The following is a 23,180-nucleotide window of genomic DNA, read 5'->3' on the forward strand; positions in this document are numbered from 1 at the left end:
CATTTTCTATCTATGTGTATTTCAGGAAAAATCAACAGAATTTAAATGAAAGGAAAAAGGTTGTATCCCCCTTTAAACATGCTGGCACTTTGCATAAACATCTGGAAGGCAGTCGCAGTGACATTATTTTCCATGATCAATTACAAAATAATATCTGATGCAGATGGGAAAAAATGAAAGCGGTGCAGCAAAAACATTATTTCACTTGGTACAAAAGGAAAAACACACAGTTACAAGGTCAGATAAATCTTTTTATTGAATGTGTTTCCATGTTGGAAAGGTGTTTACAAGGCGGGAGCCTGCTCCATCGCCACAAGGAGGAAGGGAGAGAAGGACAGTGTAAACACAGGGAATAACTCCATTGAAAGTGGGGGGCAAAGTCGGCCAGTGGCATGGCCTAGAGTAGTGGTGGGAACCTGGCAGTCCTCCAGATGTTGTAGAAGAAACAACGGATACAACACACTTGGTCTATTGAATGTGCATAGATGCAGGAGAAAACCCACTAAGGCACTGAGGGAGATGAGGAGAAACAACAGCTTGTACAGGATCTCCCCCATAAATGTCTGCTATTTGGAACCAGGGTCAATACTGAGACCAAGGGCATAGAAACCAAATGTGCATTTTTGTTCTAAGGCGGGAGCAGGCTCTGTGCCTACTGGGTGTCCCAGGAGTAAAATGGGGCCCTGTCGGGGACTTGCCCAAGGGAGTGTTGGCCCTGTCGGGGACTTGCCCCAGGGAGTGTTGGCCAATAGAATCTAGTAGCAGTGTAACAATACACACAGCCGTGCTGGTGACTTCTGTGAGAGGCAAAGGGGGTCCTGGTCCATGTACCATGGTAATATAAAGCAAATATTTCTTAATAATTGGGGAATAGAACCAAATGTTTGTATCTAACGCCTCCAAGTACCTGCCTGTCAGGGGATGCTGGGAGCTGTGGTTTAAACACAGCTGGAGAGCGTCAGGCTGCTTGTTTCTGCCTCACCCTGGCTGCCCCTATACAGCCAAGCAAAGCAATAACAAACAAAAAAAATAATAATAACATTTTCCAGTGCCTGGAAATGAAAAAGGGAGAGGTTTTAATGAGAAACAATTTTTAACTTGATGTATCTGTTGAGATCACAGCACAATATGAATTCATTGCAATGTTGGCCACTGCCAGAATCATTCCTGCCGGCTCCCAAAACTTTGGGATTAATGAAAAGAAGACACACGTTATGCAATGCTTCTAAATGGCTGTGCCCCCTTTATGCTTTCATGGGGAATGAGCAGGCCCAGCCTCCATCTGCAGTTAAACTACCAGACTCCTGGCTCTTTATTAAATAACAGCAGGATTTTGGTGGGACAGTCCTGAATTCTGCACCTCCAAATGGACAGGACCAGTAGTATTTTAGGGGACTGAGGGTGTGGCATAAATGTTAGGAGGTATGGGATACAGCACACAGAGTTGTGATTGGGCAAATGTCTCTCACAGTGCTGATACAATTAGAACATCTTAAACAGCTGGTTGTGTAACTAGGGGCTGGCAGCACAACAGGGGGCCCGCAAAGAGAGGGGTCCCAATAAGAACCTGTCCTGCCAGCCCATTGAATGTAGCCCATGGTTGCCCCATGTGTGTATGCCAGTGCTGCTGATTTAGGAGGTGCAGCCTCCAAAAAGGCACCTTCCTGGAATGTGACAGGTGTCCCGGTGGATTGTGGGTGTGTCTGGGTGTGACATGGAGGGGTGGAGCAGGGGTGAAAACTGAATTTTTTCTCTTTTTAGTATTCAAATGCTCTGTGGTATGAGCCAGTATCATGAGTAGGGACCTAGAGATGATACTAATGCTCCATCGAGCGACCGTCGTCTCATTCTGGACCTGTGTGTTTATTTCAGGGAAAGAGGGGATAGTGATAGGAAGCTGAAGAGGGGATAAGTATAGATATTGTACAAACCAGACATACAGCCCTTCCATGTTCCAAGGCTACTCATAAAAATACATGAATTACTACACAAACCACAAATAATGTTAGTCTCTCCGTCAGAGGCCTAAACTTGCGCTACAGAGCCCCACCGCTGAGGGCAGTCTTTACCGACGTAGGTAAAACACAAGGATAAAAGTACAATCTCACACTATTTTGCATATCTGAACACATTTACAGTTTTCCCTTCTATGGTCCTTTTATTCATAGCTCCGGGGAAAGAGTCCCCAAATGCTGTGTTCTTTGGCAGAGATTCAGATTACTACACAGTACTCTGCAGGTCTAAGTAGGGAAAACAAAGCGTATCGATGGGCCGTAGGGCCGGCACAACCCAATGTGATGTTCCTATTGGATGCCCATTCCAGTCTGTGTGTAGTCACATAAGAACAGAAGATTTGGGGCATTGAGTGTCCGGATCCAATTTTAAGATAGAATAACACAGGAATAGCTTTTGTATTGAGCTCATCCAAAAACAGCTCCAGGTTAAAAGGACGTTAATAGCCTTATGCGTAAAGCTATGTCATATTCTTTTCTGTGCTGTTTTACTAGGAATTTGCCAGTACAGTCATGTAAATATTGCCCTTTAAGGCAGAACAGAGTTCTGAAGGAGATCTTCTGGCAAAAATCATTGTCTGAGAGAACACGGCTAAAGTTTGGCCCTTCCCCTTATCCTCTGTTTACATTTCATGTAAAATTTCCAATAAATGTTTATCAGGAGAGCAGAAGGCGGCCAAGTCTTGCAAGTTTCTTTTATCAGTGCCTAAGAATATAGCACCGTGGCCTTGGTGACTCCAGAAAAACAGAATTCCGACCCAAGAAGCTTGCAAGCTGTTGTTGCATGCCGCGGGAGCTGCTCTCGTTCAGCAAGGCAAGGTAGGGATGCAGTATCTGGAGTGGTTCCGCAATGGGTAGAGAGTAGGCAATGATCTCACTATAGATGGGTGAGGCTACAGGAGTCATAATCCATCGAGAAGAAGCCTCATTCCACATGTGTGGATCTCGTATGGGCTGCTCAGCACCACTGTTATTATAACACCTCTAAAAATTGGGTGGTATCAGAATGTCTACAATCCCAAGAGCAAAGACTTTTATATACAGGGTTCCCAATGTCTTCAACATCAGATGTTTTTCAGGGTTTGAGACATTTGCCTTTCTTTTCCCTGCGTTGGAGTTTCCTAAGCCGCCGGGTCCAAGCATCTCTCCACTGGATAACCATGCTGTTCTTGTCAGCCGTGAGTCCCGGCCTCTCGCTGGGCCCTTCGCTGCTGCCCATCACAAGGTACCGGCGGCTCAGCAAGATTTTGGGACACTTGCAGGACAGGTCTTTGATGTGTATCCATAGGAAGTTGTCCCCACGTTTTATTCTGTCATCTCGGCACTTGTACACGGACAATATGTTGACCGTGAACTTCGCCCATGATCCAACCATCTCCATCTCCAGCACGTTCACCTGAACCACTGCAAAAAAGAGAAAGTTCATTGAATAAAAAAATGAGTCAGTTGCATGTCTCCACCCACATTTAATGGCGTAAGGTTAATCCCCTTGTTCTCGGATTTTGTAAGGCAATACAGAAGGCACAGTAATATCATTATATAGTAAGGTCCTTTCTGTCTGTTATCCCAAAGCTTTATACTGAAGAGGAAAATTTAGTTATTTGCATATATTTGTTAACTAATTTGTTTGTCTGAGGCAATGGCCTCGGGCCCCAGTGTCGGACTGGCCCACCGGGAAACCAGGAAAACTCCAGGTAGGTTAAGGGCTCTGGCACACGGGGAGATTAGCTGCATGCAACAAATCTCCGTCGTCGCTGGCGACTAATCTTCCCGAAACGCCATCCCACCGGCAAAAATGTACCGTATTTTTCGCCACATAAGACGCACTTTTCCTTCCCCAAAACTGGGGGGGAAAAGTTTGTGCGTCTTATACGCCGAATGCGTCTTCCTCTATGTGCCGCGGCTTATAAAAGCACAGAAGCCGCTGGGAGCCGCGACACAGAGAGGAAGACATCACGGGAGCCGGAGGCCGCTGGGGGGAAATGGAAGGTGCTTGGGGGCCCGGGGGGAAGCTGAAGTATGCTGTTTGTGCCGTGGGGGAGCTGGAGGATGCTTGGAGGCCCTGGGGGACGCTGAAGGATACTTGGGGGGGCCCAGGGGGAAGCTGAAGGATACTTGGGGGGGCCCTGGGGGAAGCTGAAGGATGCTTGGGGGGGCCCTGGGGGAAGCCTCATTATGTGCGAGCCCAGAGACAATTAACTTTATACAGTTGATATAAAATATTTTACAACAGTATTTGCTTCAGAATCTTTTTTTCAAGATTTTCCTCCTTTAAAATTGGGTGCGTCTTATATTCCGGAGTGTCTTATAGGGTGAAAAATATGGTAAATCGCCGAGGAAACTTCCACGATTTCGAGGAAATCGCGTGCCGTGTATGCCATCCCACCGGCGATTTACATTTTTGCCAGTTGGATGGCATTTCGGGGAGATTAGTCGCCAGCGACAAGGGAGATTTGTCACAGGCAACTAATCTCCCGGTGTGCCAGAGCCCTAAGGTGTCAGTGGGCCCTTCTGCTCCTAACCATTTGGCCTCGGATAGGATACGAAAATTTCTGAAGATCGCAAATATCACGAAAATGCTTACGGAAAAATCGTATTAGTCACGATAATATTGCATCGTGATCCAAAAGTTACAACATTTTTATACCGAACGATTGTAAACAGCGGGAAAACCTTTCGCGCAAACGTACGAAAAAGTTGCGCGGACGTCGAAAAAGTTGTGCAAGACACGAACAATTTGGTGAAAATACGCTTCGAAGTGTTCGTGCCTTAATAAATCTGCCCCTAGGAAAACAAAGAGGCTGAGTGAAGAGAGGAGTTGAAATAGTTAGGAGAGTGAGCCCATAGTGTAACTTTCTGGTGGGCCCCCGGCATCCCAGTCCGGCACTGTAGACTGCTCTTAAGGCACCATACACTGGCAGATCCGACCCACGTGGTGAACAGATGGACACCATATGAGAGGCTATACCTTTGTGTTGCTCTGTACATTCATGCCAACAGCTTGAGCCAAGTCTGGTCAAAACAGGCCCTGGCATTTCAAATACACAGATGCCCAGACGCCCCCCCACAGGCCAAAGTATATGGTAAGTTACAGTGGTTCCTTGGCATTTGCCAGAATGGTCTGAACTTTTGGGCACCTGTGAATGGCTAATTTTTACTTATTCATTCACAGCCTACATGCTGCATCATTAGATAAAATTTTCAAACCTGCCCAACTATCCGATATTCAAGGAACTTGGATATCAGTGGGGACTGTGTGGCCAGCACACATGTGCTGATTATGATGTCTGCTGTGTGCTATGTGCATTTTCATTGGCGTACTTGTACTAAGTGCAACTTTTTATTCCCAGTCCGCGGCAGTCAAAGGGGCATTAAACTTACCTGGAACCTTACCCCCCATTTATCTCCAAAAAGGCTGTGGAAAATGTTTATGGGACAATGTATGACAGTTCCTGGCAAAACTTTAATGGTTGAAACTATGTTGCAGGATGCTGGGAGTTTGACTTGTGTAACATTCTGGTTGAGCAACACAGCTATGGGAGATTTTCCCTTAGCCCTAGGTGCATAAAATGTATTTTTCCGTCTACTGGTTGCCGGCCACGTCCCTTTTTGCTTTGGCGAAAGAAGGTAAAACAGAGTGAGGTTGTGGTATGAGACTGCTACCTCCCACTTCTATTTATCAGCAGGGGGGTTTTGTCTGGCTGACAGGGACAGCTTGGGGAGGCCTGTTGGAGCCCCTCTCGCCTCACAGACCATAACGCCCCCTCTATTCTCCACATGCCAAGATTCCCTGCAATACATCACTGAGTTGCTTCCCCTCTGTGCTCAGGATGAATGGTCACCGTGTCACACTGATTAGAGGCCATCAGTCTCTGTCCAATGGCAGCACAGCCAGGTGATTATTAGCATTTCATTAGCATACGGTACCCTCCCACAGATATTTAATTTTTTTTTTTTTTGAAGGCAATATCCTTTTTAACATTCTTGGCAGGGAGAGAAAAGGAGTGGAATGAAAAGCGAGAGGGAAGAGAGAGATACTGTCCCACGAATCAATAGGCAGGAGACTTTTCTCTCAGGACGGAATCCTTTTATAGCCCAGAGTCATCTCCCCTCTTGGAGCCTCTTCCAACATCTGAGTTGATGGAGGGCCTATTATGTGGCATTCAATGGCACAGCGTTGGAAAGGGCACGCACAGTCCACATTTCGCTATGATCTGTGTGCGCACATGGTGATCGCTGATATGGTGTGACCTCGGCTAATGCTATTCACTCAAACTCACAGACACCTGTGGCCTTAAAGCTTTGTGAGCCCATGGCCTGGCGCACAGTTTAAGTGACATATAAACCTTCTGTTTTGTTGCCCAAAGCAGGCAGCAATCTGACTTTCAGTACTTGCTACTTCTTCTTCTTGTCAGAACTGGAAATCAGGGCAGGGCTTTTGGATAACACTCAATCCCACTCTCACATTTGCACTGAACCACTGTTCCCCACTCATAAGTCACTAATTTGTTTAAGCTTTTCTTCACTCCCTGTTAGATCAGATTGCACAATACCTGCCCAATCAGGTTGTGGCCCATTGGTCAGATACCTTTCAAGTCAACCAGTATATGGTCACCTTGAATCATGTTCCTATTAGACTATCTGGATCACACATATAAATGTTTGTACTCTGGCATAGGTATTTCCTTTGCTATACTGATACACAATCTCACAATCCCTTATAAATGAGGTTCCCAAACTGTGGGGCTCATCCCGAAAGCCAGTTAGGGTGAGAATTGGGGAGATTGCCCATTTGCTCTTCTAGATACACCTGAAGCTTGAAGACCAGTTAAGGTTTGGAATGGGGAGATTGGTCATTTGGTCTCCTAGATACACCTGAAGCTTGAATACCAGTTAAGGTGAGGAATGGGGAGATTGGCCATTTGCTCTTCTAGATACACCTGAAGCTTGAAGACCAGTTAAGGTGAGGAATGGGGATATTGGCCATTTGCTCTTCTAGATACACCTGAAGCTTGAAGACCAGTTAAGGTGAGGAATGGGGGGATTGGCCATTTGCTCTTCTAGATACACCTGAAGCTTGAAGACCAGTTAAGGTTTGGAATGGGGAGATTGGTCATTTGGTCTCCTAGATACACCTGAAGCTTGAATACCAGTTAAGGTGAGGAATGGGGAGATTGGCCATTTGCTCTTCTAGATACACCTGAAGCTTGAAGACCAGTTAAGGTGAGGAATGGGGATATTGGCCATTTGCTCTTCTAGATACACCTGAAGCTTGAAGACCAGTTAAGGTGAGGAATGGGGAGATTGGCCATTTGCTCTTCTAGATACACCTGAAGCTTGAAGACCAGTTAAGGTGAGGAATGGGGAGATTGGCCATTTGCTCTTCTAGATACACCTGAAGCTTGAAAACCAGTTAAGGTTTGGAATGGGGAGATTGGTCATTTTGTCTCCTAGATACACCTGAAGCTTGAATACCAGTTAAGGTGAGGAATGGGGAGACTGGTCATTTGCTCTCCTAGATACACCGGAAGCTTGAAGACCAGTTATGGTGAGGAATGGGGACATTGGCCATTTGCTCTCCTAGATACGCCTGAAGCTTGAAGACCAGTTAAGGTGAGGAATGGGGAGATTGGCCATTTGCTCTCCTAGACACACCTGAAGCTTGAAGACCAGTTGAGGTGAGGAATGGGGAGATTGGCCATTTGCTCTCCTAGTTACGCCTGAAGCTTGAAGACAAGTTAAGGTGAGGAATGGGGAGATTGGCCATTTGCTCTTCTAGTTACGCCTGAAGCTTGAAGACAAGTTAAGGTGAGGAATGGGGAGATTGGCCATTTGCTCTTCTAGTTACTCCTGAAGCTTGAAGACAAGTTAAGGTGAGGAATGGGGAGATTGGCCATTTGCTCTCCTAGTTACACCTGAAGCTTGAAGACCAGTTAAGGGGAGGAATAGGAAAATTTACCATTTGATTTTAGTTCAGTCACTCAGGGTGAGATTTGGGAAGAATATGTAGTTGCTGTCCTAGAAGCACAAATAAAATTCTTACCAAAATCTTTTTTGCAGTATTTCTTCAAGTTGATCTTGTAGTTTCCCTTGGGCGGCTTGCAGTACTGCTCACAATCTAACAAAGGACGACAACAAAAACTTCATTGAACATCACAGGATGAAGCTTTCAAAGCTCAGGTCCCACATGTGGACCCTATAGTATAATATATAGGTTGTTTATTACGGTTATGTTTTTTACCCAAAGTGCTTTACTGCTCCAGCCTCTAATATCACTGTGTGAGACTACAAGCCAGTGTACCAGGCCTAAATATCAGTATTAACATTCTGTGTGCTCCGTCATTCTTTCAATTAATACAAAGTAATAGCAAGGTTCATTTAGCAGCTGAAATGGAAAATGGTTTGTTTTTCCACTTACTTTTTCTCCCTGGAATCTGCGCTAATTGCAAGGTAACATAACGTGTTCTGTGTAATTTGCCCCACCCCCACAGTCCTGTCTGCATATCAGGAGAAATTACCACTCAGCGGATCGCTATACAGAAGCGGGAAGGAGAGGGATTAACTGGGAGGGAGAGTCTGACAAAATATCTTCCTCCCCTCCCATACTGACATGAAAAAGTCCCGGTAGGGAATATACATTATACAATACTATTTTGCCTTATGAAAGAAAATGCTCTACTGAAAGCAGAATCTGTCTGTTCCTTTCTGTTCTATGCCATGGTGGTTCTGACTTTTGAAACCATGGAGCAGAAGCCAGCTGATTAACAGATCAATGTAGAAGGCTGCACTGGGCCCTCTGGCGCTGCCTTGGGGGGACTGTGGGTTCTGCTGTATTTATGCCACTGGTAATAGCTCCCATAGCATGATTTTATAGGAATACTGTCATGGGAAAACATATTTTTTTCAAAACACACACTCACACAGTTAATAGAGCTTCTCCAGCAGAATTCTGCACTGAAATCCATTTTTCAAAAACAGAGATTTTTTTTACAGTCATGTGACTAGTGCTCTGATAAACTTCAGTCACACTTTAATGCTGAGCTGCAAGCAGCTGATCAGCAGAATAATGGGAAGGGAGCAAGATAGCAGCTCCCAGTAAATATCAGAATAACACTTTATAGTAAGAAATCCAAGTCCGGGTTGGGACTCCTCCAGTTACATGGGAGTAGGAGAAACAATAGGTTAGCTGAAAGCAGTTCTAATGTAGTGCTGGCTCCTTCTGAAAGCTTAGGCACAATGCACTGAGATGGCGCCTACACACCAATATTACAGCTAAAAAAATACATTTGTTGGTTCAAGAATTAAATTTTAAATGGTAAAGTGAATTATTTGCTATGTAAACATTTAGAAATAAAAAGTATACCATAAAAATCACAACAGAATCGGCACTGACAGGCAAAAGCCCCTTTCTTTTCCCCTGGTTTCCCCCCTTACTCTGCTACCTTCCCTGTGTTTGCACACCTAGTTACCAGCTCCCGCTCTATTTTTCATTTCTCCACAACATGAAAATAATATTCCATTTATTTGCTGTCTCCACGCTAGGTATAACAAATGATGCACTGCCGTAATGAATACCCAGTGGCACAGGGTCCCTGGAAATTTCCTGTAATGCTGGCAGTTATGCATGGCGTGAGTGTGTACATTGAGGCCACATACCTGGAATTAGCCCACTAGGCAGAATGATCGATTTTATGCTTTTTGACATGTTATATACATTTCTGGCTGCGCAGAAGGCGGTTTTATGACTGGTCTCGTTTCACAGTCAGTATAGCGGGGTGTGAAGTGCACTGGGAGCAGGAAGCTAAAAGGATGTCCTCCCCCAGCAGCTTCTGGCCACCGGCCAGGGTGAAAAGGCCATCTGTTCTGGGGTGGAGGGTGCTAAGCGTGCCAGGGACCCATGCCAGGGTGACACTGGAAATCCTGTCACATGCCAAGTGAGTGCTGGGCACAGACAGGTACATCCCAAGGGCCCAGTTCCCTGCTTTGTAAGAAGCTGTGGCTGGATCCCTTAGTATAATGCTGATTACAATGACCTCACTGAGTGGCACAACAGGTTTTAACAGCTGCACTGCTGGAGACGACTGCCGCTACATACATCTGATTGAGCACCAGTGAATCACTCACTCTCAGGGCAATGTCTCTGTATTACCTGGCTATGCACAGTAGTGTAAAGTGTCTTCAGTTTCTGTAGACCCCCTAGCCCAACAATCAGATCAGCCTGATTTGGCCCAGAGCATGGGTGGCCATATTGGGCAGAGAAACACTCATTTGGTGATCTGACCAAACTAATGTATCTAAAGGTGCCCATACACGGTTGGCGAGATCGCCAAGCGAGCAGATCTTCACCCGCTATCCCCACCTACAGGTGGGCGATATCGGGGAGCGTGAAGGCTAATTTGATCGTTTGGCCCATGGGGACCTTTATGGTGTGTAGTTAATTCATCTCAGATCTGCCAGAAATAAGGAAATAATGGGGCCTTCCCTGTGCAGGGCCCAGTCACACAATATTTTGTTCATTCAGACCAATATATCAGTGCTTGTGTGCCCTTTAATAATCATGTTTTAAGGTTTGAAGTTCAAGTCACACCATGAAAACTTCCTATTATTGCCTTTGTTTAGTGTCAGTAAGCAAATTGCAGCTACCGTTACTGCTAAGGTAAACTGATCTGTGCTTGCTTGTGGTTTTATTCATGAGTAGTTACCTTTGTAATTACACACAGTTAACAGCCCATGTAAGCCATTCCTTATGGTGGATGTATGCAGGTTTTCTCCTGATGCACCTATGGGCTTGCAATGCTCTAATGCACAAATGAGCAAAGCGAAAGTAGCTATGGATAGTGCAAAGGGTGGGGACAGGGTTGGTTCTAAGGTAGGCAGCAGAGGAATGTGCCTTGGGCACAACTGGGGGGCACATCTGGAGGGCGAGCGAGGATGGGAGCAAGAGGCAAGAAGCCATAAAGGCTTATTTATTGTCTACCACCACAAATGATGGAACACTATGGAGCAGAAATGGAGGCCTAGTTTGTCCCCCCCCAATCTGTTCATAGACTTCTCTGCATGACAAGGGAGACTTGTTCTTACTATATAGGGCATCAGATAGCTTTGAATCCCCTTGCACCTCCTAAATGGTGCATAAAGAAGTTCTGCAAGGTGTTGCCCACATTAACTCTTTTTGTTCATTGTAGGGGTGAAAAATGTTGCCCCTTTGGTGGGACCTACTCCATGGTGTGGTGGGGAGTGAGATGCTTTGTGGCCAAAGCTTTCCATTTTGCACCTTGCCATAAAGTATATGAGCTATGAAGGGTTCTCCAGCTGTAAATATTCACAGACTTGTCTCTCTGTGATTGCCATGTAGTACATTTTAGTGCATTCCTGTAGGACTGCATGATTCACTGAATGGTATGGACCTGTACTCACAGTGACAAAGATGGATGCAGTAGCAGTAGCTCAATCCATTCAACAAGTGTAGCTGCTTATTAGCACCCTCATACTGGATAATAAAAATACAAATGGTGTTTTACATGGTGCAGAGGCCTATGTATGTGCAGAACTTCCTAATGACACATTTGCCCCATGATACATTGGGTAATTATTCCTGGTAGAGCTAAAAGCTTTGTTACAGAATGCTCAGACCGCCTCCCATGCCCTACGAGAGCAGTTTCTAGGTTATGGTTCCAAGCAGAACAGTCCCAAGGTTTTAAGTATCAAAGCTTTTATTCACATGGACACCAAATCAGCTTACGAACACACAACTGTTCTAAAATACAGTATCTAATTATTAACCCACTTCTGCTGTACTTCAGCTACTGTAACTTTTCTACCATAAGCTAGCTACACAGTTAACCCCTTACTTCCCCTCTTAACCAATGCCAGGCCCTTATTTCTCTGTGCCCTAGATGACTGGCAAGATAGACCCAATGGGGAGCAGATCTTTGGCCAGTTTGGTCACCCACTCATTGGGGCAAGTAGGGCTGCTTGGATTATATAACTGGGCCTACAAAGACCTACGTACAACAGATATTGGGCCCATTATTGGGACTCATACAGGGGCCCAATCAACTACTGACTGGTCTGGAGGGACTGAGTCGACTGCTTTTATCTGCCACTGTATGGCCAGCTTTAAACCCTTATCCTGTCTTTATAATCACAGAAGGCTGAAGTCATGGTTTGTGCACATTTCATGGTTCTCCTTTACATGTGATGCCCCAACTCCGCTTGACTTCTTGTACTAGGTGGCACAAGAGCAGGTCGGGGGGGGGGATGAAGGGGTTGATCATGGGTACTTACTGGATTTGGGTTCCCACTCCAAGGTCTATAGAAGCAACGCCATTCTGTGCATATCTCAGAAGCTGATCACAGGTACTAAACTGCACAGCCTCATTACAGCCAATCAGATGTTTCCCTCTAGCTAGTAGCGGGATCTGAGGCTAGTTACTAATTTGTTGCTAGGGTGAATCTGCACTGGTGGAAATTGGCACCAATGTATACTATAGCTTTCTGCAAGTTATCCTATTGCCATTATATATTATATTTCCAGCATATAACATGATTTTGCATATCATGAAATCCCTCTGGATGTTATTGTAGTGCTCAGAGTGTTTTTATATCTCAGCTAGTGCGGTTACATCCATGTGCCTGCCCGGTGCTCTATCCTTTTCTTATTAGTATATCCATCTGCTTGTTATTTTACTTTCTGTATGTTATTTCATCTTTCTGCTTGTTATTCTATCCTTCTGTGTGTTATTTTACACTCTTCGTGTTTATACCTCTCTGTGTTCCTTCTATACGGCTCGGACTGGCAGCGGTGACCTCGCTGGCAGCAAATGGGGGGCGCATTTTTACATAACGAAGATATTTGGCCCATCAGCCAGCTTCACTGTGACCTCTTTGTTCTGCCAGCAGACTGATGAAAGTGGTAGGATATGTATAAAGCGCCACTATAAGGTGCAGAATTTATTACGGATGCCAGTCTTTCTTTCCTCCTTTACCTTATTTACCCTGCTAAGCACAATGTGCAGCCCAAGGCAAGCAATGACAGCTCGTCTGGTAGCTAAGGGGTTAAGAGTCTCATTATTTCCGCCGGCAGATTCGGTTTCAGAAAATGAGGGGAGAGTCTCGCAAAAAATGTCAGTGCAAACAGAGCCGAACGGGCCTCCACCCTGACTGCAGGACAGAGGGAGAGAGGGAGAGGGGGACTGTTTACAAGGGAGGCTTGAAAGCTGTCATTCCACTACAGCACCTGGATTTACAGTGGGGTTTTTATCCAGTCTTTCTGAAAATCCCTAAAGCCTCATACATTTTCTTTCTTCCTCTGTATATATATAGAAATATATGCTATACGTGGCCAGGTACCTATCTCATTCACACACACTAAAGGTAGTTTTATCTGGAGCCAATAAACCTGACTGTAGGAATTTGACTTTAGGAGGAAACCAATACAGACACATGGAGAATATACAAACTCCCTGTATATAGTGCCCTTGCTAGAATCTTATTTAGGACCCCAGAAGTAATGAACAGGTCAACAAAGTGTTGACCCACTAAGCCACTGGCTCCCAACCCCAAAAATTACTAAACCTAGTATGCCATTCTTATTTATATACTTGCGCCCACCTTGTCCCTCTCTGAAAGGGAATGGGGTGGGCAGGCGTGAGTATATAAATAAGCCACGGTGGCCAGGAGGGGGAATCAATGGAAGTTGACGTCACAATGTGCTGGGAAAGTTCCCACCTGACTCACTGGTTTTGGTATAGTTCCCTCGACACTAGACCCCAAAGCTGCCAGGCAGCAGTACCAACCATTGCACCACCGCACTATTACCAGTTAATTAATTTTGTATATTGGAATAAAAGGGGCAGCTTACATGCACTATAACAGTGATCTTAAAGATGCAGCTCTGCCGCCATTGCGATAATCCTGCTCCCAACCCAATCTGAACTATGAACTATAGTTGCATTAAAGAACTAGGCCCACTGGCAGCCCAACCTTACTTGGTGTTCTAATGTTTGGATCCTGGTTGGTCAGAGACTGATCAGCCTATGAATCTGAGTATTGGTTATGGGCATGCACCATATCCAGGAAGTTCAGAAACCATCACATGATGGCCATGACTTTCAGTTTTTAATGAAGGGTTAAGGAAAATAAGGAGTGGTGCTGTCCTTAAGAGCCTTGCCAGTAAGGAAGTTTGGGTTAATTATCTTGTCAGTTACTGGTGACCTTAGGCAAGACGCTTCCCGGGCCCCAGGCAATGGAAAATATGAATGAGAGTTGAATAAAATGTGTACAGTGCACACTTAAGGCTATATAAAATACCAAAAAGGAAATGGAAGTTGCAAAATAAATTTACAGCTCAAATATAAAATATGGGCTTTGGGTTATTTTTTCTCGCTCCTCCTTTCATCACGAGGCCTATAATGATCCTTGCAGTTTCCACTACCAGTGTCTAAAGTCGCTCACAGATCCCAATAAAAGTACTTTTTTAACTCTTTTTCACTGCACTAAAGTCCCCAGAATGCTCAGTCAGAGGCAGCGGTATTTCAGCTATGGGGCAAGATGAGCACTCTGCAGGGGTGGCAAACAGCCATCTGCAATATAGAACATGCAGGTTCTGGCTGAGACCCAAAATAGGCCATGGAAATTCCTGTACACAGAAGTCCAAACAGCTCTTCACAGGCCCAATAAATATTGACTGTCTGGGGAATCTTACAGTCTGGGCCAAAGCACATGTAGATTTAGGACCAGAAGGTGTTCCTCTATTAAACCCCCTGACCTGGCTATGGGGCAGGCAGAGGTACAAAGGGGTGAGGGGGGAAAGTCTGGCAAATTCTATCCTTTTCTTACAAAACTTGCAATTAGAGTCACCCAAGTGCAAGTACAGTCATAGCCTTGCAGTCTTCCTATCTTTCCTTCTGGGTGATGACCCATTTGGTCAGGCCCCTTTCCTGTGCCCCTGTGCTTGGCCAAACAAAAACACTGTTTTCAGGACCCTCTGCTCTGCTTTCTGGAGTCATGCATGCATGGTAAGTTAGGAGCAAAATGAGTCAGGACCCAGGGGAGACCTTCATGGCAGAGGGCTTTGGGTATACTATGCACAGTTCACCATGTTTGCCACCTGGCTGGTAAAACTATGCTTGGTGGGAAAAAATCTAAAAAGATAGGAAGAGCATTATCCCTTTGCAGAAATGGAGGCAGCCCTACTACCTTGAGGTACCAGGATAAATAATGTTGTTAAAGCCATAATACTATATACAACAAATGTTTATATTGGTAAGTCATTTTGGTGGCTCCTAGGTGCAGCAACCCTTTAAATGCCAGTTTTGTTATACAAGATATGTTTTCAATGTAAATCCCTGTCCTCTTGGTTTGATGCCCCCTGTCCATAGTTACCATTCCCTTGTTTGTTTTGGCTAATATTTTTTTACTTTTAGCCTTTCTGAAACAATGGACAAGAGGCAGCAAAAGTTAACCTCTACTGTCCCAGAGCTTGCACCCCCAGCGGCCTGGCATATCCTCTGGCTAGCAGCCTGGAAAGCTCTATGCACAGCTACTTTCAGAATGCAAGAAAAGGAAGAAAAACCTTTCAGTGTTTTGATGCACGCTTTAAATGTTTGGCATCCCACGTCTTCCTCCCGACACAGTAAACTGGCAGCAAGGGTAATTTTGTTTACATTGGGGTTACTTTCTTGCAGACTGCCCCCACCCCTTGCATATGGTATAACTTACCAGCTGGCTCCTCTGTGCTAGTGAGAGCAGGGGTAGGGACCACGGCTGGGATTTCTGAGGGTGATAGAAAAGTAAAAAGATTATGTTAAATGCTGTACTTTCCTCCTAAACCAAGCGTGACATGAAATACACTGATGTAGGGGCCGGCATAGACAGGAACGCAGGGTTAAGCGGCAGAGGAAAGGGTGGGCAGTGAGATGTAGTGTGGTGCTGAGTTACAAAGAATGGTAAAGGAAAGTCAGTTTTAAAATATAATAAGGAATGGGAAGCAGCACTGTATCAGGCAGTCTGGGATTAGCAGGGCAGTGTGGTGGTTATACTGTATAGTCTTTTATCAATTATGCCCCACTTCAAGCTCTATGTTATAGGGAATATACATGGTGGCAGAAGAAATAAAGATAGGGAGTCCATGTCAGGGACATCCAACTTGTTGCTGAATACAACTCCCACTATCTAGCAACAATCAGAAAGACATAAGTTGGTCCCTCTTTAAACCTGGTGGATAGATAGAAGGATGGTGTTGTAGCATGATATTGTAGCATGGAAGCCAGTATAGCATGTATTGGATAGAAGAGAGGAAGCCAGTATGGAATGTTGTTTTGAAGAGATGTAGGCCAATATAGCATATAGGGAGGCTACCTGGCATAGCATGGTGTTGGATAGTACACAAGTACAAAGTACAAAGTATAAAATAGTTTTGGAAAGTACAGTAGTTGCAGAGCATAGCGTTGTATTCCATGGAAGATGTGTTACAGACAACTTGGAAATGGGGTGATTTCATATATAATTTAGGGCTGGGCTCCGTTATTCAGACCAGGATGAAAGGCGATCAAAGAAGTGGCCTACACAAGGTGTACTGAATTAAACACATGATGCATTCAAGGGCAAAATGTGGACTTCAAATCCCAATTCTGTGGGATGATTTGACTTGCAGTGCAACAATATCTGCAATGACATAATGGTTCATTAAACTCACAATGTAGGCAGTGGGGCTGCTGTTCAGGAGAGTAGACCCCTGTGGATGCTATATTCTGTTTGATGGAAGTTCAGGGTGGTTAGGTGCACAAATGTGGAGTCGCTTTATACAAGGGTACAGATATTTTATTCTATATGGGAGGGGGAGCAAGTTACACTATGCATTAAAGAAACTTACACTTATTTAAGCTAAGTCAGAAGGGCAAAGATGAAGGATAGAGCTGGTAGGTGATAGAACCAAGTAGTGATAACCATATAAAGGACAAGGGAGATAATATAAGTACAAGACAGGACACAGTAACACTACATAGGTTGAAACCCTTTGGAATAAAAAATGAACTTACTGATACAGGGAGCAATAGGAGAACGGCTCTGCTGGTATCCCTTGGCACATCGATTGCACGTAAGGCCGGTTACTCCATCTTTACAAGGGCATTGACCAGTGGTCTGGTTGCAGGTCTTACCCGCTGCTCCCACAGGATGGCAGTCACAAGCTAAAAGAAATATTGAATCCATGAGTACAGTTTATTGTTACTAATAAAGCACAAAAAAAGGATGCAGGCCACTGTAAGTTTATAGTGCAACTGAGCTTTCACCTAAGCCGCTTACAAACAATGGACGTCACATTGTGTAGAAGTTCTACATGGTTCTCAGTGGTCCACTGGGGCGACATGGGGGACCTGCTCCTGATATTTAAAGACAACAACTGTGGTTGTAGGTCCACAGTGTTGACTTGGTATCATCTTTACATAGTGGATGTTGGGAGAGCTTGATAGAAGGAGAGCATGGGTAGAGACATCTTCTTAAGATGAGACAGCACATAAATTGGTAGACAGGCTTTAATGATGTCTTAGGAAGTCTCTCTTTGATAGGCTGGCAGTGAGCAGTCTGATTTGCAGCCTATTACTTATCTGACAGTTTGGCAGCATTGGCTTATAGAGGCAAATAAAACTGGGAACTGGGTATTTACTCAATGACAGGCTGGTTTCACTTGGGGAAAACACATCCTGTGGCTTTCATGAGTGAGTTCTTGAGCCACTACTGATTCACATTGCTGCCCTATAGGGCCCCAAAGAACTTGTTCTCCTGTGAAACTCACAAAACAATGAAACGCTACATGAAAGTAGCACATCTGGAACACTCATGGGTTCAAATCTCTTGTGAACCTTAAAAAAAGAACATTAAAGTCTAATTGACAGTGAACATAAAAATATACAGCTAATATACACACAAAAGCAAGATGTGCACATACACACTGTTGGTTAGGTGAATGAAATTACAGGTTATTCTGTTCAAAACTATAATTTTGTTTTAGATACAGTAAATAAAGCTGAGGTTCTTAATGGGTGCTTTCTCTCACATTCAGTAAGGATTAACCTATAATTGGGCGATGAGGAAACGATTGTTTGCACTATCTTCAGTCATTAACAGTGGGTAACAGAAACGGCTCGGGAAAAGGGAAAGTTTATTCTCCATCTGTTTCCTTTAAGTTAAATAATATATGAATAATACAGTGTATATAATTTATTTAATCTTGGATTAGCAAAATAAATCCAATGAAAACCATACTTTTAGTTCTAAGCCCCATTGTGGTCCAATAATTCATGTGCCCCCCTCTATATCTAATAATAAGGCTACAATATTATTATATGCATCATCCCCCCATAGGTCCAAGAATATCTATGGCAGAAAGGGGTTTGTCCTAAGACTCACTGTTACTAGCCCTTGCCTGTTTCTCAACCTAATAAATACACATTTTTTCACTTTGCAACAAGTATTACAGCACCTTGGTTTCATTTGTACCATCTAGTCTGGGCCCCCCCCTCCTCCAGGACCCCCTGCGGTCATACGTTTTGCCTTGCAGGCCAGGGGTCCTGAATTCAGTTCCAACTTGGACTTTTTTTGCACAATCTGCATTGTGTAAACTGCTGCAGACCTGCTGCTTGCCCATAAAAATATAGGGCTGACTGCATTAGTCAATGCTCTATTGGGGGGGCACAGCCTGCATTAAGGCCCTGTCTTTACCACCTGCCCTAAAGCAGGCAGGACAGGTGAGCAGCACAGGTGAGCCAAGCCATCTGGGCATCTTAGGCAATAAGGGCAGAAACAGGGCCAAAAGAGCTCACACTAGAGGTAAGCAGAAGAGGCATGAGCCTATGGCCTCCCAACATGGCACCCTTGGCTGTTGCCTCTTCTGCCTACCCGTAGTTCCAGCCCTGGCAGGCAGTAAGGACAGGGATCTGCTACACCTGCTAATGCCATACTCAGCTCCTCGCACCAGATTTTAAATCCAACTTGAGAAGCAGAATGCAATTTAACCTGGGGTCCTGGCTAAGTGAACACTTAGGGGTGCACTCTTGCACTACTGAGCACTCTAGAACTTCAGGGTAACATAAATGGCTGCTTTAATATTCCATTCATGTCTGCATGGGTTTTCTCACGCTGAAGTCATAGGGGCCTTAGACTGTAAGCTCCACTGGGGCAGGGGCTGATGTGAATGCCGTATAATCTCTGTAAACAGATGCATAGATGTGTTGGTGCTATAAATATGAGGTAACAAAGAAAGAATAAAGGGGAGATTATAAAAGTGCACAGTAACCCACATGGATTCATCTCTTGAGACCCCGAGTGCCTCTGCCTATAAGTGCGTGATTGTAGTTTTCATGAAAGTTGAAGCCAAATAGTGAGGTGAGCAGCAGCAACAAGTGAGAATTTATTTCATCGTGCTAAGGGCACACTTTGTAAGAGAAAGTTTTGCAGTGCAGTAAATGTCCCTTTAAACAGCTGTTCCTAAACCCTCTCACACCAGCTACCTCAGCTGCAGCTGTTTATAAGGCAGAGTTGTATTTTCCGTGTGAAAAATGGGAGGAATTTAACCCAAATGGGGAAACTCACAGCTGGTAGAGTCATTTAGCCAATGGTAAACTGGCAAAGGATTGGAGGAGCGGGGGGAGGGGTACGCGTTAGGGCTCATTAGGAGAAACTAATTGCCACCTTGTTATAGGCCTGAAGAAAAAAAAAAAGTGAGAAAGCAATGAAGGAAGAAGGAAATTCTTTCCAGGATTTTTTTTTTTATGGTAACGGTGGAAAAAGAACGTGTTAGGAAGTGAAGAGAAAATATAAAGGAGAGCAGGAGGTGGGAGAAGAGCTGTCAGAGCGCTCTTGGGGGTTCAGGATTGTATAGGGGGGTGAGCATTGAAATATATAAGAATTAACTATTTAGTAGGTAGATATTTTGGGTTACAGAAGAATTAGCAGAAGGATTCAGACGCTTTATAAAAAAAACTGGGACTGCATTTCTGCATTTCTAGGGCCCACTCTCACAAAGGGGGTTATAGTCCCAGACTGGGGCCCACTAGGGCCTGGGCCCATGGGGGGATCCTCTGGTACTCTGGCAGGCCAGTCTGACTCTGGAACCTATTCATGAACCTCAAGATTGTTCCAACTGATATGCTCTGGTATTAGTAAAACTGTACTTTATCTCAGAGTGGGTCTCATTTGCTAATAAAGGTGCAAATCTGCTTTAACGCAGTTGTGTATAACAACCAGACATTTACTTTCTATTATTGCAATGTTTCTTTACTTTATGGGCAATCTACATCCAAATCTTCTGATTTTTGTGTCATGCACCCACAGACTGTAGACTGTGAACTGTGGGTATCTTTCTCTTATATTATTTACCCTTTATACACAATTGCAGTAAACCTTTTATAATTTTAAGCAATTATCAAACTCATAGGCTGCTTCAGGGTGGCAATAGGGGCCAAAACACCCCCGGCTATGACCCTGATGGATGTCAAGTTGACATTGAAGGATGGATAGTGGCCTGGTGACTTGGGGATCAAGATGAAAAGGTAAAGATTGAGTAGGAAGTGGATCAGGGGCAGAACAAGAGGCTATTACAAATTTACCAGCAAATACATTGCTGGTAAATTTGTAATACTGGGCCCGGGCTTGCCTGATATTTTACCGGTTAGGCCAGTAAAATACAAGATGGGTGGCAACCCCATTTGAAACTCTTGTAAAAATGTGAAACCTTTCCAATATCCATGGTACTGGCCGATATCCATGCTGCGTAGATATCAATCAGGATAGTTTGGCCATCATACATGTACTGAAAATTATACGTGATGATTTTATCAGTACATTTATGGCCAACATTAGTTCTTAGTTTTTTGCCCCCTAAACGTACAGAAACACACAAACCATCTCACCTTTGCAAGCCCTGCGGTCAGTGATGGCCCGGCTAACATCCCTGTAGAAGCCCTCTTTGCAGTAATGGCAGTGCCGTCCAGCCGTGTTATGGCGACAGTTCAAGCAGACGCCTCCACTTTTCCTCCCGGAGAGCTTGTAGAGTTCCATGTTAAAGCGACAGCGCCGGGCGTGCAGGTTACAGGTGCAGGCTGTGGGGAGAAGGTGAACACATAGTCAGACGAGACCTGAGATCCCCCCACACACATCAGATCTGATGACAGACAAAAGCCATTTGGGCTGCATTGTTTGCCCATTCTCTAACAGGCTTTATCATTTCACAACCTATTTCATTTTTTAAAATCTTTTCTTCATTCTTTTCCCTTTAAGTTGATTTGTCCGAAAGCCAAACCTGTCAAAATTGTCCGCGGCAAAAACTGCATTTAAGTAATGTGCTTTGACTTTGGCAGAGGCATAAAAAGGCCAAGGTTACAGAAACACACACTAAAACACAAGATGTTCTTATATAAAGGACCTATTGTAACGTGCACAGAGATTTATGGGAAATGTTCCAGATCCCGATAAAATATAAGATCTATGTGTTTCAGGAGCCAAATGGATGATTTTGCCACCTACTCTGCCCTGCCTTGAGATTAGCGGCCTAAAAGTGGGCATTGAACGCCAGCTCGCTTTGTTTGTGGATCAGACAAATGTATGGATGGCAGGGGAGTTCACACAGCGGCCCTGGGTAGGTTGGTGGGTTGGGCATCTATATAGCAGGTTATTACAAGTTTATGCATCTGGGGCTCAAGAATATGCAGGCTACTTATGCCTTTACCTTTATACCATTACATGCTTTATTGTGTCATTTTGGCTCCACTGCAACCCATAAACCTTTTGGCTCCACTGCAACCCATAAACCTTTTGGCTCCACTGCAACCCATAAACCTTGACCAAAAACAGATGCAAGAGAATGCACCAATGAGAATGCTGATTTCTGGCACTATGTGAGTCATCTTGCTGTTATCTTACATACAGACAGTATTGTGCCACTTCTGCTTCATTACATTCTGTTATCAAATATTAGAAGGTAGGACAAAACTGCTAGCCTTGTGGCCTTGGGAAGTACACATCTTCCATAAAAATCACACCTATCTAGGGTACTTTCTTGAAGCTTACCATGCCGCCATATTGGATCCAGTTTTCCAGGGTCCACTACACAAACACATGCATTGTCTCATTGTTTTGGTAAGGTTATTACACTATGGATGCTCAGTGGTTGTAGCCAACTGTGGGTTCTGGCAAATGCCATAGGGGCTACTGTAAGATGCCATAGACAGTCACTATTTATTGTGCTGGTGGGGGGCTGTTTGGACATCTGTGTAATTGAAATGCCAGGGCCTATTTAAAATCTCAGTCCAGAGAAGGAGCATAAGAGATATTTGGGTAATTGGTGCAATGTCTATGGAGGATTAGGTGATATAAGATCCTTGATTATTTTTATACAGTTTCCTGTGTAAAAGGCCCGTCATTAGAGACCCCCATCTACAGCCAATCAGTCAGTATATTCTGCCATACATACAACCGTAGGAACTGTATATTTATATTTCAGCCTGTGCTTTTAGGCCTGCAGTCAGAAGCCTCATTCCAGCCTGTGCATATATACACATATATGTGTGTGTGTCTGTCCGTGTATATGTGTCATTGTGTTTGGCAGAGTCCACCTGTGTTTGTGTGTACTTGTCTGTGTCTGTCTGTTTGAATATCAGTTGTGCCCGTGTGGCTATGGGAATGTGTGCGTACATATACATATTCCCTTTCATGTGTTTATACGCTGACAGAGTTGAACAAGCTGCGTGTCCGCACTCAAGTGTTTATGTATGCAGAGTAAGTGTGAGCCTGTAACCTTCCCAATGGCTCGCCCATGAACGTTTTGGCCTTTCTGCCTTTGTTTATTTGTAAGGCTCAGCCTTTCATTTGGGGAAGTGATTTTGCCCCATACTAGAAAACAAATGAGTTTGTTACTAAGAGCCTGCCAAGTGTTTGTTATTGCGTGCAATGGAACATTATTCCTCAGTGGTGCTGTAACACTGGTGATAAAGGGTTTGGAGATCCTAAATAAAACTCTACCAATGGCGCCCCCTAGCTCTCTGACAGAAGTGTCCCATAGGAGGCAGAAGGCACTGCAGTGTTCAGATAGTAAAACCACCAGCTTGACATGCACAAAAGCCACCATTTTTTTCTCAACAAAATTTAAAAACAAATCCACAAGCTGGTACA

At 44.4% G+C, this 23,180-nt stretch overlaps 1 protein-coding gene across 2 annotated transcripts in view; it reads right to left on the bottom strand.

Moving 5' to 3' along the window:
• Positions 1–230: 230 nt before the first annotated feature.
• ntn3 (netrin 3) overlaps positions 231–23,180 on the bottom strand; it is a 63,539-nt gene continuing 40,589 nt past the window's right edge. For both annotated transcript variants that reach the window (XM_031892968.1, XM_004918004.3), the window contains exons 3-7: positions 20,924–21,112; positions 17,054–17,203; positions 15,735–15,788; positions 8,056–8,130; positions 231–3,416 (exon numbers count right to left, since the gene is read on the bottom strand). In XM_031892968.1, coding sequence (XP_031748828.1) covers positions 3,088–3,416; positions 8,056–8,130; positions 15,735–15,788; positions 17,054–17,203; positions 20,924–21,112 — 797 coding nt within the window. In that variant the 3' untranslated portion in view covers positions 231–3,087. The remainder of the gene's footprint in view (positions 3,417–8,055; positions 8,131–15,734; positions 15,789–17,053; positions 17,204–20,923; positions 21,113–23,180) is intronic.

This window comes from Xenopus tropicalis, chromosome 9 (genome assembly GCF_000004195.4).
Source record: "Xenopus tropicalis strain Nigerian chromosome 9, UCB_Xtro_10.0, whole genome shotgun sequence".
NCBI classification, from domain to species: Eukaryota; Metazoa; Chordata; class Amphibia; order Anura; family Pipidae; genus Xenopus; species Xenopus tropicalis.